The 18489-nt window shown below is 43.5% G+C and overlaps 1 protein-coding gene across 3 annotated transcripts in view; it reads left to right on the top strand.

The window, feature by feature from the left end:
• LOC141080611 (arylsulfatase H-like) overlaps positions 1-15325 on the top strand; it is an 89805-nt gene extending 74480 nt beyond the window's left edge. For all 3 annotated transcript variants that reach the window (XM_073565954.1, XM_073565955.1, XM_073565956.1), the window contains 3 exons: positions 970-1132; positions 5714-5835; positions 14857-15325. In XM_073565954.1, coding sequence (XP_073422055.1) covers positions 970-1132; positions 5714-5835; positions 14857-15209 — 638 coding nt within the window. In that variant the 3' untranslated portion in view covers positions 15210-15325. The remainder of the gene's footprint in view (positions 1-969; positions 1133-5713; positions 5836-14856) is intronic.
• Positions 15326-18489: the final 3164 nt, after the last annotated feature.

The following is an 18489-nucleotide window of genomic DNA, read 5'->3' as shown; positions in this document are numbered from 1 at the left end:
AGTAACTTTACTCAAGATGTATGTGTGTGTGCTATGTGCTCCTAGTCTTGAATTCTGATATTTGTTGCTCAACCTTGGGATCTTACATTTGCCTACCCCTTTTGTTGTAAACCTCTACCTTCTCAGAATTATGTTCCTGGACAGTGACCTGACTACACCTTTGTCTTACCCCCCTGCTAGTTTTTGATCTAAGACCTCTTAATTACCTAGCCTTGCAGCTTGTCTGTGGGTAGTGACTAGTGTCACGTCAGATAAAGTAAATCATTTCTATCTCTGTAATATATTTTTTATAGAAATAACCTTTACAATAATAAAAATGAAGGATTTAATTGTTCTTGCGCCTTGTTTTACTTACTTACTGTACATACAAATAATGTGTGTCAAAGTGTACTGGAGTCTTGCAATGTGTACTTTTTGTGAGAAGCAGATAGTCTTGGCAATATTCCAACCTATTGTTAATGCCCAATACATGCATTAGTAACAGTGTGTGTGATTATAAGCATGTACAAGAAGCCACATCTATTCTTGGGATCATTACCCATTCCTTATTCTTATTCCTTATTCATTACCCATTCTACTACTGGGTTGGAGTACTTGTCCTGGACTCCACACTCTAGATGAACTATATTGCAAGCAAAAAGTGACTTGGAAATTGACTGAAGAGACATGGAAATAGCATGGAAGAGGAAACAAATATGTCCTTCTAACCGGGAACTGTAAATGGGACGTTCTTTTGATCTCTGATATGGCACTTTCTTTTCTCTATAAATAGTAATGATTATATATAAATATCTTAGAATTTATCTATTACCTGTCTGATAATACTGTATATACTGTATAGTCCTTTTTCCAAAATAGTGGGCACCCCCTTGTATATTTTTTTTAATCACTATGAAGCAATTTTTGCTTATACACCACATATCCATTTGCTATCTAACCATGCATTGTTCCCTGGTCTGCACGGCATAGGTGGTAAAGCTATGGGAGGACTGGAAGGTGGGATACGAGTGCCAGGAATCCTACGTTGGCCCGGTGTTCTTCCTGCAAATACTGTAATTGATAAACCAACAAGTCTCATGGATATTTACAGTACAGTAGTTAAGCTTGGAGGAGGCAAGCCACCACAAGACAGGTAGAAAAATAGTAACTATTATTTTTACACATCTTGCATATCACTAGGATAAGGGTACAGTGTCTGTATTATGCTGTCATTGAGTTTACGGTATGACATGTTTACAAAGCTCTACAAGTGATTCAAACTAGAGATGAGCAAACCTTTTAAGGTTCAGTTTGGTGCAGTGAACGTCCCTATGTTGCGCAGTGAGATTCCCAGACTAACGCATGTTGAGAGCACATGTGCCGGTTCATGCATTTAGTAGTCAAATTATTGCAATTTTTGCCTTTATGGAGAATTTTTTTGGCTAAGTTGGCAGAAAATGTTAGGTCATCCTTTGCGGTCTCAAAAAATGCCCAGGCTAGGCAACCCTTGCCACAACTGCAAACTGCAGACTCGCGACTGCTGCTGGCCACAGCCAGAGTTGTGGCTGAATTTGCAGTGCTTGTTGCGCTTGCATCACTCTGCGTCTGTGCGGGAATACAAAACATAACCTCCTTGTCTTCCTCATCCTCCATAACCTTGCTGAGCTACTCAGCTGTGTGCCTCTGATTCACATCAAGTGGGATCTACAACTTAATTGTCACATATTGTACTTCATAATAGGGGTAACATTTCTTTGATATGACTTGTGTTTATTTGTGAAAAAAAAGCAAATTTGGTGAAAATTTTGAAAATTTTGCAATTTTCCCACTTTTTATTTTCATGCCCTTAAATCACAGATCTGTCACACAAAATACTTAAAAAGTAACATTTCCCACATGTTTACTTTACATCAGCACAATTTTGGAACCAAATTTTTTTGTTAGGAAGTTATAAGGGTTAAAAGTTGATCAGCGATTTCTCATTTTTACAACACCATTTTTTTTAAGGGACCACATCACATTTGAAGTCACTTTGAGGGGTCTATATGATAGAAAATACTCAAAAGTGACACCATTCTAAAAACTTCACCCCCCAAGGTGCTCAAAACCACATCCAAGAAGTTTATTAACCCTTCAGGTGCTACACAGGAATTTTTGGAATGTTTAAAAAAAATGAACATTTAACTTTTTTTTTTACAAAAAAAGAATTTCAGGTCCAATTTTTTTATATTACCAAGGGTAACAGGAGAAATTGGACCCCAAAAGTTATTATACAGTTTGTACTGAGTACGTTGATAACTGATATGTGGGGTGAACCACTTTTTCAGCGCATGGCAGAGCTCGGAAGGGAAGGCGCGTCATTTGACTTTTTCAACACAAAATTGGCTGGAATTGAGAATAGATGCCATGTCGCGTTTGAAGAGCCCTTGATGTGCCTAAACAGAGGAAACCCCCCACAAGTGACCCCATTTTGGAAACTAGACCCTCCAAGGAACATATCTAGATGTGTGGTGAGAACTTTGAACCCCCAAGGGCTTCACAGAAGTTTATAATGTACAACTGTACAATTAAAAAATCATTTTTTCCAGAAAATGACCTTTTCACCCCAATTTTTATTTTCCCAAGGGAAACAGGACCCCAAAAGTTATTGTGCAATTTGTTCTCAGTACTCTGATACCCCATATGTGGGGGTAAACCACTGTTTGGGCGCATGGCAGAGCTTGGAGGGGAAGGAGCGCTGTTTGACTTTTTCAATGCAAAATTGGCTGGAATTGAGGTCGGACGCCATGTGGCGTTTGGAGAGCCCCTGATGTGCCTAAACAATGGAAACCCCCCACAAGTGACCCCATTTTGTAAACTAGACCCCCCAAGGAACTTATCTAAATGTGTGGTGAGCACTTTGAACCCCCAAGTGCTTCACAGAAGTTTATAACGCCCGGGAGAGAAAATAAAAAAAATCATATTTTTCCACAAACATGATCTTTTATTCCCCAATTTTTTTATTTTCCCAAGGGTAACAAGAGAAATTGGACCCTCAAAAATTGTTGTCCGTTTTGTCCTGAGTACGCTGATACCCCATATGTGGGAGAAAACTACTGTATGGGCACACAGGGCTTGGAAGGGAAGTAGTGACGTTTTGGAATGTAGACTTTGATGGAATGGTCTGCGGGTGTCATGTCACGTTTGGAGATCCCCTGATGTGCCTAAACAGTGGAAACACCCCACAAGTGACCCCATTTTGGAAACTAGACCCTTCCAATGAACTTCTGTATGGTGATCAAGTTTATAACATAGAGCCATAAAAATTAAAAAAAATCATATTATTTTCATAAAAATGACAATTTTGCCCCCAATTTTTTATTTTTCCAATGGTAACAGGAGAAATTGAACCCTAACAGTTGTTGTGCAACTTGTCCTGAGTACGCTGATACCTGATATGTGGGGGTAAACCATTGTTTGGGTGCATGGCAGAGCTTGGAAGGGAAGGAGCACCGTTTTACTTTTTCAGCGCAGAATTGGCTGGAATTGAGATCAGATGCCATGTCACGTTTGGAGAGCCCCTGATGTGCCTGAACAGTGGAAACCCCCCAATTCTAACTCCAACCCTAACCCCAACACACCCCTAACCCTAATCCCAACCCTAACCTTAGCCCTAACCCTAACCCTAATGTGAAAATGGAAATAAATACATTTTTCTTAATTTTATTATTTTTCCCTAACTAAGGGGATGATAAAGGGGGGTTTGATTTACTATTTATGGCGGGTTTTTATGTTTGGCAGTTGTCACACGCTAAAAGACAATTTTTACTGCAAAAAATAGTTTTTGCATCATCACATTTTGAGAGCTATAATTTTTTCATATTTTGACTCAGAGTCATGTGAGATCTTATTTTTTGCGTGACTAGTTGACATTTTTATTGGTACCATTTTTGGGCACATGACATTTATTGATCGCATTTATTCCGATTTTTGGGACACAGAATGAACAAAAACCAGCAATTCATGAATTTTTTGGGGGGAATTTATGCCATTCCGAGTGTGGTAAAATTGATAATGCAGCTTTATTCTTCGGGTCACTACGATTACAGCGATACCTCATTTATATTTTTATGTTTTGGCGCTTTTATACAATAAAAACTATTTTATAGAAAAAATAACTATTTTTGCATCACTTTATTCTGAGAGCTATAACTTTTTTATTTTTTCGCTGATGACGCTGCATGGCAGCTTGACAAGATGACATTTTCAGTGGTACCATGATTATTTATATTCGTCTTTTTGATTGCGTTTTATTCCACTTTTTGTTCGGCGGTATGATGATGAAAATCAAGACAAAAACAATGCTTTATCTATTTTTTTATGGTGTTGACTAAAGGAGTTAACTAGTGGGACAGTTTTATAGGTCGGGTCGTTGCGGACGCAGTAATACCAAATATGTGTACTTTTATTGTTTATACTTTTTTCATTGAAAAAGTTATTTAGAGATGCAATACCTTTTTATTTTTTTAAATATTTTTACAATTATTTAAAACATTTTTTGAATTTTTTTTTTCTAACTTTTTTACTTTGTCCCACTATGGGACAATCATTTTTTATATGCTGATCAATTCTGTAAAATGGAGACGCAGCTGCACCACCATGCTGCAGAAACTGTCAGCTCTGCACTAACAGAAAAACTTGCTCATCATGCACTGGGCATGATCAGCAAGTTTGCTAGGTCTGGTGACCCGGATGTCATCATGGCGACAATGGGTCTCCATGGCAACGATTGGGACCCCATGTCATGCCGCTGGGTCTCCGATCCAATGGCAGAGGGGTTGTTAGCCCTCTTCTGGCTTCCGAAATGCTGCAATCGTGTTTGATCGCAGCATTTTGGGGGTTAAAGTGACCGATCCTGGCACTTAGTGCCTGGTGTCAGCTGTCAGAATCAGCTGACACACGGCGGTGATCGCTCGCACACACCCCGTGTGCGCGAGCGATCGCATAAAAGTAACAATCCATCCCTGGTCAAATAGGCCCAGGGCAGAGGAACAGATTAGTATGTCTGATGTCAGAAAGGGGTAAAAAACAGTATTCCATGTGGCCTATTTCTCAGAACAAGGAGCATTTGTTCTGATGAATCTTCTTTCCAAATGCAGGCCCAAGAACTGGCAGAATGATGCTCTCAGACAGGATATTCTAACTGCACTATCCGTCGAGGCTGGTCCAGAGCATGAAAATTAAGCAGGACAGATTTGCTCAAACCAAAAGCTCCATCATCACCATCACTGGAAGTAGGGTTCATTTCAACCTACAACGAGAAATGGAATTAGTTGAAAAATGCCTTGTCCAAATATTGTCCTACCCTCAGTATTGACCATGTAGTAGCCAAAAGCACCACATTTGCACCATTCTATCACATGCAGATGAACTCAGAACTTGAGGGCTCACAGCCACCAAAAAGGATTTTCCTGTGGTTTACATTTTTGTATTCATTGTGTTTGTTGTTGTTCAGCCATTACTCTATTCAATTTACCTTTGTTGATATTAATAGTTTTATTATTTTTACTAATGTACTTAATAAAATGTCACTTATTTTAATTTATGGGTTGTAATTACTTTCTCTTTCTTGGGTTTTTATGCATTATTGGAAGTATCGCAATTTATTTTTTGGCCTCTTATAGGTATTGAGTGTCTGCTGTGAGTTTATATTACAAGGAATCATGAAATAACAAATGTATTTCTTTGCTTTCAGAATAATTGATGGTAAAGATTTGATGCCTCTTCTGCAAGGAATGGTACCCCACTCTGATCATGAATTTATGTTTCACTACTGTGACATGTACTTGCACGCGGTTCGATGGCAGCACAACAGTAGTAAGTACAGAAAAATTACTTGCATAATGTATACATAGTACAAAACAATGAGTATGCGAAAAATGTTCTAATATTGTATTGCATGCCATGTCACACTGGTCACTCAAGTGCCTGCCGTGCTACACTGCCCACAGAACAGCCGGCCAGTTGAGGGCTACTTATTGTTACTACAGACAGTAAGGTATTGGGCACATATAAAAGTATCAAACTGAATATGACATCCATCAGCGGAAACCATCAGCAGGATCATGTAACTCCAATGGGTCAAATTCTTTAGGATCAAGTCAGCTCCTCTCGTAGTAATACAATATAGTCCACAATTCTTGAACTATATTTCTAAGGCTTTCTTCACATGTACAGTTGTCATCCATTGTAACAGATCCAGTATTTAAAAAAAAAAAAAAACAACAAAACTGTATCCATTAAAAACAAAACAATAATAGAGCTGTCCCTCGTAGGGAAGTCACTTCAGGACCTTCTATTTCCCGAAACTTGGTCTGCACGAGCCGATGTAGTGTCTGCAAATGATGACGATGTTCTCAAACCCAAGTGAACACCCCCGTCCATGGGTAGTCCTCCTCTTTTCCACCCTATATTTGCGACAGCACAGCATGTAGACTCCTATCGGTGTGAAGGAAGAATGGTTGGGAGAAGTCCACATAAGCCAGTATGGGTGCTTTGGTTAGAGTCATTTTCGAGGTGTGGAATGATTCTTCTTGGCTGTCCCCCCCCCACTGTATAGTCCTATTCTTTGCGCCTGATGGTTCCCTTTACAGTAGTTCTAGCAATGGGTTGACAATGTGGGTGAAGTTCTTAACAAACCGTCGGAGGTACCCAGTGAGTCCCTGGAAGGTCCAAACATCTTTCACCGTCTTCGAGGTGGGCCAGTTTTGCACTGCCGCTACCTTCTCATGTGATGGTCTCGCTCCTTCAGTGGAGACGACATGTCACAGGTACTCAATCTGTGTATGAAAAAGGTGACACTTCTGTGGCTTCACTTTCAGACCGTGCCTTTGTAAGGCTGGTTTCACACTTGTGTTTTTTTGCACTGTGTTTTAGCGCAAAAAAAGCATGCGTTTTTTTCCCTATACTTTAACATGAGTGCGCACATGTGCGCATACACATGCGTTTTTACGCGTTTATATGTGCATGCATTTTTTTGTAGTTTGCGCTCGGGCGCACAAAATGCATCCGGTTGCATTTTTTGTGCGTCCGACTTGCCCCAAAAAAACGCATGCGCACGCAATGCGTTTTTTTACAGCAAAACACCCATTAAAGTCTATTGGTGCGCATACGTGCGCATTGTAATGCGCAAGTATGCACAAAAAAATGCGCTTTTTAAAAAATGCATGATGCGTTTTTTCATGCGTTTGTGTGCACAAAAAACGCGCAGCAAAAAAACGCAAGTGTGAAAGTAGCCTAAGTGACTCATCACTTGTTTCAGCCCTTGCAGATGATCCTCAAAAGTGGCTGTGTAGACGATGATGTCGTCCAAGTACATGAGGGTGGCTTCAAAGTTTAGGTCTCCCACACACTTCTCCATCAGCCACTGAAAGGTCCCGGAGGCGTTAGCAAGGCCGAAGGGCATCCGGTTGAATTTGAACAGCCCCATAGGCAGTATGAATGCTGTCTTTGCCCGGTCATGTTTGGACATGGGCACTTGCCAATACCCACTAGCCAAATCCAATGATGAGAAGTATTTTGCATTCCCGAGAGCAATGATTCTTCAATCCTTGGCAATGGATACGAGTCTCGCATGGTGCAGGCGTTCAGTTTCCGATATCTATGCAGAAACGCAGAGTCCCGTCTTTCTTTCGCATAAGTACAATCGGGGCAGCCCACAGGCTCTGACTGTCTCGAATAACTCCATTCTGCAGCAAATGTGTCAGCATTCCCTTCACCTCCTGGTATAGTTGTGGTGGGATCTGTCAATATCATTCTCTAATGGGTTCGGCATTTCCTGTTGGTATCTCCTGGGTGATTGCTGTGGTACACCCGAAATCATCATCATGGCGGGCAAAAACTGATTTGGTACCGCCCGATCAGGGCTTCCACCTATTGTACTTGCTGTGGTAAGAGCTCTGTTAGTTCAGCCCGCATTTGTTCCAGGATTTGTCATCCCTACTGCAGGTGATGGAGCACCAGTTCAGAGGACACGTTTAAGGCCACTGTTCAAGAATCTCCCTGTTTCACTGTCAGCTGGACAGCCTTCGTTTGTTTCAGCTCTTCCAGCATGCCCTGGATTTGCATTACTTCACTCTTTGGCAGAAGCGTGAGATCGCCTTCCCCGAGATTGACACTTTGCACTGGCACATTACCATCGTGAATGGTGGCTAACATCCACGCAATGAGGAGCCCTAGAGGTAGCTGCTCCATAAAGGCCGGTTCTTTCTGAATTTCAACTCCTTCCAGCGAGGTACAGATGGGCAGGGTAAGCATATTTTGCCCTGGTGGTAAAATAAGTTTGGTTACAACTGGGACAATCACTTTCCCAATGTTTTGACTTTGCTTGAGGTCTCTTTGGCCTGAGCCACCCAGATCAGCTGTTGGAATGCTTTCTTTTGAGGGGTGCGAGGGCTCCACCGGTTCAGAAACACATCTGTCAACTCATTGATCAGGAAACCTCCGAGTTCCTTCAATACGTTCATCCCCAGAGTCAAAGCAGGGCCTTTGCCAGGGTCACCAGCGGTCAGCACCACTCCCTTCCGACCTACATTTTTGCCACATACGGTGACTTGCATCCAGAAAACCTCTACAACCAGGCTGGCTAACTGACTAGCAGCAGTCAGCCTGATCACCGGGCCCCATTCAGGCCGCATTGTCTCGGGGAAGTGACGCCTGAAGTATGTCTCATGCATCGTGGTTACTTGAGAGCCAGTGTCAACTAAACAGTGAATGGCCCGACCATCCATTTTGGCCCAAACAAGAGGACTCAGAGAAGCTAAACTTGTGGGACTTCTTGCTCTCCTTCTTGACTGCTCAGGCTCCGGGTGGTGTCCCCCAGCCACGGAGCCTCCTAGTTTAACAGACAGTGTTGAAGGGATTTTCCCCGCTGGGCACATTCCCTAGCAAAATGTCAAATTTCCCCACAGTTGTAGCAGGTGAGTTTTTCTTCCATGGGAGGCGTTCTAATCTTCATCTTCCGACGAGTTTCAGGACCAGTTCTGCCCCCCAGAGGGGTTCGGTGGGGCTGAAGATTTCTTCCTCAAGTCAGACCATTCCTCTCGCATGTCCTGGATCTCTTTCCACAGCTCTCTCACTCAACGTAGTTCAATGTTCAGTGGCATAGATACCTCCCCGCTCTGGACCTTCCCCATCAGGACTTTCACCCCTGTTCTTGCTCGCATGTATGTGCTTCGGCTCCAACTTCTAGAAAAGTCATGCATGGATTTACCTGCAAGCTCTCGTGCAAGGCCTGTTTCAGCATTGCATCTCTAAGGCCTGCCACTAACTGGTCTCGCAGCACTATATCAGGAGGGCCTACACCTACATCATCTCCCTTAGCAATCGCAGCGTGGATCTTCTGCAGCGCGTTCATGTGGGTCACAGTCTCCCCCTCCCTTTGAACACAGCCAAACAACCGCATGCGCAAATCTCTGTCTGTAGGGTCTCCATGCTCTTCCTCCAGAATTTGCAGCACCTGGTCAAATGTGTCTTGTTCACGAGGGGTCAGGAGCATGATGAAAATCCTCGCCTCCCCATCCAGTGCCACCAGGGCATCCTCTGCCTCCATTGAGTCATGGAGTGCATCCTCAACATTCTCCTGATCCAATCAGTCCAGTCCCACAGCAGGGTGTTGTTCCCTGTAAATTTGGGGAGGTTGCTCAACATCTCCCCCAGGGATATGCTGGTCCTCGGGGCACCCCAACCGCTTTAACTGTCCCTTCTGCATCAGTGGACTGCATCCTGCCAACTACGCCAAGTGTGAGTAGGTTGCGGGATGCAGTGACAGACAGAAGACAAAGCAAGTATGTACTGTTGTGAATTTGCTTTCTGGCCTACCTCTGGTTACTACTGAAGGTAGTGGTGCTGGTCAAATTAGTAACATAGTAACATAGTTTTGAAGGCTTCAGGAAGACCTTATGTCCATCTAGTTCAGCCTATTTTAGTGCAGCTGTTCTGCATTGTTGATCCTGGGGAAGGCAAAAAACCCACAGAGTAGAAGCCAATTTTGTCCATAGGGAAAAAAATTCCTTCCCCTAAGCTGGGTCAACCATCTAGCTATAATATTGTTATTCGTAACCTTCTATACTGTTACTCACAAGAAAAGCATCCATTCCTTTCTTTAATTCATTCAGTGAGTTGGCCATCACCACTTCCTCAGGAAGAGAATTCCAGAGCCTCACTGCTCTTACCATGAAGAACCCTCTTCTATGCTGGCGCAGAAATTGTCTTTCCTCCAAACAAAGAGAATGCCCCCTTGTTCTTGTCACAGTCCTTGGTACAAACAGTTCATTGGAGAGATATCTGTATTGCCCTCTGATATACTTGTACATATATATTAGGTCTCCCCTAAGTCTTCTCTTTTCTAGAGTAAATAGACCTAATTTTGATAACATTTCTGGGTATTGTAGTGAACCAACTCCATTTATCATTTTAGTAGCCCGCCTTTGAACCCTTTCAAGTTCAGTAATGTCTTTCTTGAGCACCGGCGTCCAAAATTGCACACAAAACTCCAAGTGTGGTCTGACGAGTGATTTGTACAGAGGGAGAATTATGTTTTCATCTTGTGTCCCCAGAACTCTTCTAATGCATCCCATGACCCTATTTGCTTTGGTGGCAGCTGCCTGACACTGGGCACTCCAATTTAGCTTCTTATTGACTAAGATGCCTAAGTCTTCTTCCATGTCTGATTTCCCCAGCAGTTTCCCATTTAGTAAGTAATTGTAGCATCTGTTTCTCCTTCCTATGTGCATAACCTTACACTTATCTGTGTTAAACCTCATTTGCCATTTGACATTGACAGAAGGGGTTGCGAGTTCTCTTTCTGGGCTCCCTCTGGTGGTTACTGGAGGTAATGGAGCTGATCTGATTAACAGAGGCTTGCCACCTGATAATGAGGAGGACGATTGGAGATATGGAGTTTCAGACTGGATTTAAGACAACCGACTCCCTTTATCCCTGCTTGTGATTTTTCCTGCCTCCTGAGGTCTTAGGTTCCAGCTCAGTCCCTGCATGCTCAGCTAAGTGTTCTTTTGCTATTCTGTTCACATTTTATCTGGTTTTGTCTATTTTATTTTTTGTGGTTCAGCCGGCTCCGGCTGGGGCTGTTCTGAATCACCATCCATTTGTTACTGCTTGTGCCAGTTTATTTTTGTCCCTTATTAGATTGGCTTCTTTTTGCTCTGCTTTCAGAATACACCAGAGTGCTGATATAGTGGGCGAAGTCGCGCGACTTCAGTATTTTTTGCATCAGACGTGTTGGGCTTTTTTGCAGGGTTTTTTGCGTGATTGCAGACAGTGTCTTTCCTTTCCTGTCCTGTCTAGTCAGTGTGGGCCCCATCGTTTGCTCAGTCTATTTTTCTACCTGCGTTTGTGTTTTCATCTTGTCTCACTGACAATATATGTTTGGGGGCTATCTATTCCTTTGGGGTATGCTCTGGGGCAGTTTAGATTTCCCCTTTCTTGCTTTAGGCTTAGTTAGCTCTCTGGCCGTGCCGAGGCATCTAGGATCATCGTAGGTGTGCTCTACGGCTACTGCTAGTTGTGTGGATAGGATCAGGGGTCTGCAATCCGCTTAGTTACCAACCTCTCTGGTTTTCTGTGGCTTAGCTTGGGCTTGCCCTCCTCCATGGTGACCCAATCATAACAATGTACTCCATGCAAGGAGATAGAGGGTTATACAGGGATAATGCATATGTAATGAGGGTATGCAGTATGGGAAAAGACAGGGAACAATAACCGTAGCAGTTCTTAAGGTGTAACTTATCCAATCCGACGACTTCCAGACTGCAGAGTCCAAGAAACAGACGTTGGTGCTAACAACGGTCAGTACGGAGTTAATCCGGTGTAGTCCTGAAGACAGCGCTGAGTTGACTCCTCCCAGCAGCGATGAGCCTCTCATGCCTCCTGTGGGATCCTGAGTCCAGCGGGTGCTGTGGAGGGTAAGGCACAGGCCACAGCGATGTCGGAGCCCAATGTGGCCTGAAATATAAGCACCGGGGAGTCAGAGTTCAATTCATGGTCACGCACCCAGTCTTTCGTAGGCGGCACAAGCGCGGTACTCACGAGCCTGGAGCATTTCGCAGCGTGCATCTCTGTTCACAGTCTCTATGGGTGGCAGAGGGGATGCTGGAGTGCAGGTCTGCGCTGCTATGGTGCTCGAGGGATGGAGCACTCACCTCCCTCTGCTGCCCGCTGTCAGTTCCCACCAAGTCTGAGTGTTTCTGCGCCCGCCTTTTCTTTTTAGCCTCAGACACGCTCCCTGCTGCCAAGTGCAAAGGTTGGTCCGGTTCTTTAAGCTTTCCCCTGGACAACAGAGGAGACAGCCCTGACAGTTCCAGACCCGGCGCAAGAAAGGTATCCCTAACCCAGTCCTTCTGCTTACATTGTCAAGGCACATAGTGGGACACTTAATTCCAACTTTTGGACTGTCTCTGTACTAATAGTCATTCAAAGAAACAAATGGGGAATTGATATGAGTATGGTCAGGTAAATCTCTACATTTCATTCCTCATATAACTACAAATTATTTAAATTCCCTAAATTGTTAAAGCATAACTTTTGGTGAAGAATAACAGTATTCATGGTTTCATGCCGTAAGTGCAGGCTCCACAAGATGGCAGTAGAGTGAAAGCAGGACTGCACCTAAACAGAGCTGGCCTGCAGTGCAGCAGCAAGACTACCACAGGTGGCAGTAGAATAGTCAAACAATCCGGGTCAAATCCTAGACTGTGGTCAAAGACAAGCAATGGTAGAAAGTGGATAAGACAAAAGAGAGAAGCAGGTCAGGATGCAAGCCAAGTCAAAACCAGGGAGTCAGCACACCAAAGGGAAACACTGAGTCAGGATGGGAACAGAGGAAAATAGAGACACGGGATCAGATAGAAAGCGTAGCAGGACCAATCAGAGCAATCAGAGTCAGCTACAGCAGCCCTAGGCAAAAACTATAACTGACTTCGCCTGCAGGAAGCAGCGGCGATAAATAGCAAGCCTGAACCCAGGCCAAGGCTGAGAAAGGTTAACCCCTACATGACCAGACCAGGAAAAAGGAAAAACAGGACTCAAACCCCGGTCTGGATCATGACACATGGCCATAATATAACTTGTATCCTACATTTGTCATCAAACATGGATGAAACATGAAAGACAGAATTTTTTTTCAGTTTTCCATTAATGTTGAATCCATTTTTAATGTCCATGGACAAAAAAGTTTGGTCAACCTGCTTCAGTTTTTAAATAAGGATGAGAAAAAAATAGATGTAATGGAGAAAAAAATATGAGTGAACAACAGTCCATTTTTGATTGATCTATTTAGCATAGTAAATCTCTCCCACTATGTACCTCTAAATGGTATCAATACATACTCTATATGTCATAGAGAAAAACCAAAATGCATAAAACATCTCCTGAGAGAAGACATATCATCCTTACATTGAACATATAGGATTAATTATAGCTGAGAAGAGAGAAACTATTTATAACTAAGGGAGAAAGAAACTAATTACAACAGAGGAAGTGACAGAGAGAGCTGAAACTTTCATTTTCATTGGAATGTGGCCCCTTGCAGTGACCAGGTAATTACAGCAGATAAATGCTTTGAGGAAAAGACAGCAAGACTGGGATTTGTTTAATCTGAGGTGAGGAAGTACACTTCTCAGGCATAAGTTTCCTTTGATCAGAGCACAGCTCTGAGATGTTTTGCCAGTAGTCAGTGACGAATATTGGGGTTTGGCGTGAACGAATATTTATGGGAGATATATTTTTGGCATCGTAGTGAAGGGACGCACAAAGCGCATTCACTCACATCATGTTAAGGCTGGCAGAACTACTCTAACTTAATATCAGTCCAATGGATGGTGCTATCCATGTTATGTTTCATTACTATAACAGGTAAAAGAAACATGGCAACAATATCAATTATCTTGGACCTCCAGGGGCAGAGATATCCTGAAAGTAGGGGATCTCATAAAATTGTAAAGGAGCAACACATGCCACAACCAGCCCCCACATGTGCTGCTCAAGGGAAGTTATAAGGGCATTACCTTGATCTAACAAAAAGCAGGAATTGGGATTGGTCCTTTGTCAGTCCTGGAAGGTACAGCTTGCTGTGGGTTCTGTCTGTTTTTCTAAGGATTACACTCCTTCGCTAATCTCTAAGCCATTTCCGTGTCATCAGGTTTAGTAATTTTCTTTCATTATTCCTTTTTATTCTATGTAATTGTCTATACCATATAGTTTTGTTCCCATTTGTTATCACCTTAGTATATTTTTTATGAACACTGCCTACACCTTTCTGGAATAAATATATAAAATGTAATAGCTCTGTTTCTTTAGCTCTGTAAACCGTACCCCTGCCATGCATAATTGTCCTGACAACCGGAGTCCCCTGGCAAACTGGTGACAGCAGTGGTTTCTGCATGACCCCCCCAGCTGTTATCTTTGACAATACATAACTGTTTTTATAAAAAAAACAAGCCTACAGGACTAAGACAGACTTATATTCACTGTAAGTAAACAATTAGGATTACTAATAGGGTTGGGTAGATCTATTCACAGGACTCCTGTCCATTAAACCAGATCAGTGCTCTGTCATCACTGGATGGGAGATTCAGAGAGCATCCATCCAGTTGTCATAGAGCAGTGATCTGGCTCCTGGACTGGAGTCCCATAAATCATTCCACGCAACTCTCATTCCTATTGAATAATAGCAAGCACTGATCTTGAAAACCATGAAGAGTTGATGAAGCAAGTACAATGGAATATTGTAGAATTTTTTTTATTATTGATGCTGGCTTATTTATGAACAATAATTAATAGAATGCTACAAATAGTTATTTTAATCAAATATAATTTTTTCAGGTGACACTGTTTGGAAGGTTCATTATATGTCTCCGAAGTTCAGTACAGAAGGAGCTGGGGCATGCTACGGTTCCAAGTTATGCGGCTGTAGTGGTGAGAAGGCGATCTACCATGTTCCACCACTCCTTTATGATCTCTCAAATGATCCTTCAGAGAAGAATCCTCTGCCTACTGATTCAGATCTATACAATGAAGTGCTGCAAACCATACAGAAGGCTGTAGCCCACCATAATGCCACGCTACAGGCGGTGCCCCAGCAGCTGTATAGATTCAACAACCTGTGGGATCCCCGGCTGCAGCCATGCTGTGGAATATTTCCCTTCTGTTGGTGCAATGAAGAAAATACTAAATAATTGTTCTTAAAAATATATAATTTGTGTAAATTTGAGAAATTTAGAAGTTCATTTACAAACTGTTATGAAGCTACAGCTTGTAAATTTATTAAAAATCTTATTATCGTTTTTATTTACACTGACTACAGTCTGGTGAATATGGAGTATTTCTGTCTGTAATTGGAGCCACAGTATAATCACAGTGAGTGACATAAGCATTACATAAAAGGGGTCTCTCAAAGAATATTTCTCAATTGTACATATCCAGAATACAGCATTGTGCATATGCATGGACCCTATAGACCAGGGGTCTCAAACACGCAGGCTGCATGCAGCCCCTGAGACTGCTTCATGCAGCCCACATGCATTGTAGACCCCTAGGTGATCTCTGCCCGATTTAGGGAGCCACTGATGGCAGCATTTTATTTCAGCTGAATGTGTGTCATCAATTGAAATGATGTAACTGCTGTGGCTGTGGATGGTGTGGTGGATGAGCGGTAGAGCTGCAGATTGCAGGAGGCGGGAGCCGGCTGCCACAGCTAACATCATGACTGCTGCTAAAGAGAAATGAATACTCACTGCTCTCTATGCCCATGGGAGTGGAGAGCAATAAACATTCATTTCTCTTTAATAGTGGACACGCTGTTAGCCACAGCAGCCAGCTTCCTGCAGCTGCTGGGCTCTGTAGTGTGCCTGCTACTTAAGGGAATGAATATTCACTGCTCTCCACTAGAGAGGGCAAACCCGAACAGTAAAGTTTTGTGTCCGTACCGAACACCTACTGTTCAGGCACGGACACCAAACACGGACTTCACCAGGAAGTCCATGTTACTGTTCGGGTTCTGCTGTTTGTCATGCTGACATGTCCAGCGGCGGTGAAATCATCCCTGTCGTTCAGAGAGCCGCTGTCAAAAGACAGCGAGAACGCTCAGCTGTGATCGGAGATATAAAGTTTACCTCCGGTCACTGATGTCAGCTGATGGGACTACTGATCCCATCTTCGGACACCTGCTGACGCTAATTACAGTGAGAGCAGGAGCGACGGATGGGAGTATTCATCAGTCGCTACTGCGCTGTAAATAGATAATAGAAAAAAATCCCATGGGAGTGGAGAGCATATACATTCCCTTAAATAGTGGGCACAATTCAGAGCTCAGCTGCAGTAAACTGGCTACTGTGTCCGCTATTAAAGATCAATAAATGATCCAGTACTAAAATTCCGGGCTTGGGGAGCAGTGAGTATTCTGGCAACTATCCTCTGCTTGTAAGCAGTGCATGATATCACTGCCATGCGCTGCTTACAACTATAAATCAGCTGCTGGCATCAGAACTGGACGCTGCAAGGGAGCGCAGGGAAGGTAAGTAGAATAATTTTATTTTTTTATGATTTTCTGATGGGGGCCATGCATACCAGGATAGGGATGAGGGGGCCATGCATACCAGAATGAGTATGAGGGGACCATTCATACCAGAATTGGGATGTGTGCAATGTATACCAGGATAGGGATGGGTATGGGTGCCATACATATCAGGATAGGGATGAGGAGACCATGCATATGAGGATAGGGATGAGGGGGCCATATATACAAGGATTGGGGACACATATATACCAGCATGGGGGCTATAAATACAGAATTGACCACATTTTTTGCTACTTTTTTCTTTTTCCTCCTCTAAAACTTAGGGACATGACTACAATATTAGGACCTGGATGGGGACATATCTACAATATGGGGATCTGGATGGGGTCATAACTACAATATGGGGAGATGACTACAATATTAGGACCTGGATGGGGACATAACTACAATATGTGGACCAGGATATGGGGACATGACTATGATATGAGAAACTGGATGGGGACCTAGCTACAGTATGGCGACCTGGATGGGGACATAACCACAATATGGGGACCTGGATAAGGGGAAATGACTACAATATGAGAACCTGAATGAGGATATAACTACAATATGGGGACCTGTATGTAGGCATATCTACAATGTGGGGACCTGAATGGAGACATAACTACAACATGAGGACATGGATGGGTACATAACTACAATATGGGGACCTGGATATTGGGACATAACTATAATATTGGAATATAGCTACAATATGATTGCACATTTGTTATCAACAAGCTGAGATTTTCAGCCCTTTTTTTTTGGACTGAGAGTCCCCCTCTTGGCTTATACATGAGTCATATACCTGGGGGGTCGGCGGGGGAGGGGGAGCGGGGGTGTCAGAGATCATACTTACCCCCCTGGCACGGTCTTTGCAACCCCCCGCTCTCCACGGTCTCCCTTCCCGCCTTCAGCGGCCACATGGTACCGCTCATTAAACTCATGAATATGCGCATATTCATGAGTGTAATGAGTGGTACCATGTGACCGCTGAAGGCAGGAAGGGAGACCGTGGAGAAGCAGGGCTGCAGAGACCGCGCCAGGAGGGGGTAAGTATATCCAATATTCACCTGTCCGGGGTCCATTGCTGCTCACCGATGTCTTCTGCGTCCTGTATCAGTGATGTTTAGCCAGCAGAGGGCGCGGTGATGTGGTTAGTGCGCGCCATGTCCACTGCTGCCTGAACGTCACTGACAGACGACGTGGCAGACAGTGGTGAGCAGCGATGGACCCTGGACAGGTGAATATCTCAGGTGCCGGGTTCTGAGCAGGAGATGTGAGTATGGCATTTTTTTGCAGCATATGGGGGCATAATATATGGAGCATCTTATGGGGGCAGCATATGGGGGCCTATTCTATGGAGCAGCAAATGGGGGCATATTCTATGGAGCAGCATATGGGGACATAGTCTATGGAGCAGCATATGGGGGCATAGTCTATGGAGCAACATATGGGGGCATAGTTTATGGAGCAACATATGGGGGCATAGTTTATGGGGCAACATATGGGGGCATATTCTATGGAGCAACATATGGGGGCATAGTATATGGGGCAGCATATGGGGGCATACTCTATGGAGCAACATATGGGGCATATTCTATGGGGCAGCATATGGGGGCATATTTTATGGAGCAGCATATGGGGGCATAGTCTATGGGGCAGCATATGGGGGCATAGTCTATGGGGCAGCATATGGGGGCATAGTCTATGGGGCAGCATATGGGGGCATAGTCTATGGAGCAGCATATGGGGGCATACTCTATGGAGCAGAAAATATGGGGGCAGCATATGGGGGCATATTTTATGGAGCAGCATATGGGGGCATATTCTATGGGGCAGCATATGAGGACATATTCTATGGAGCAGCATATGGGGGCAGCATATGGAGGCATATTCTA

The sequence above is a fragment of the Dendrobates tinctorius genome, unplaced genomic scaffold, assembly GCF_039654945.1.
Source record: "Dendrobates tinctorius isolate UK_male_01 unplaced genomic scaffold, ASM3965494v1 ptg000016l, whole genome shotgun sequence".
Lineage (NCBI taxonomy): Eukaryota > Metazoa > Chordata > Amphibia > Anura > Dendrobatidae > Dendrobates > Dendrobates tinctorius.
Note: the sequence above shows the minus strand (reverse complement) of the source record. Positions and strands in the feature narration are given on the sequence as shown.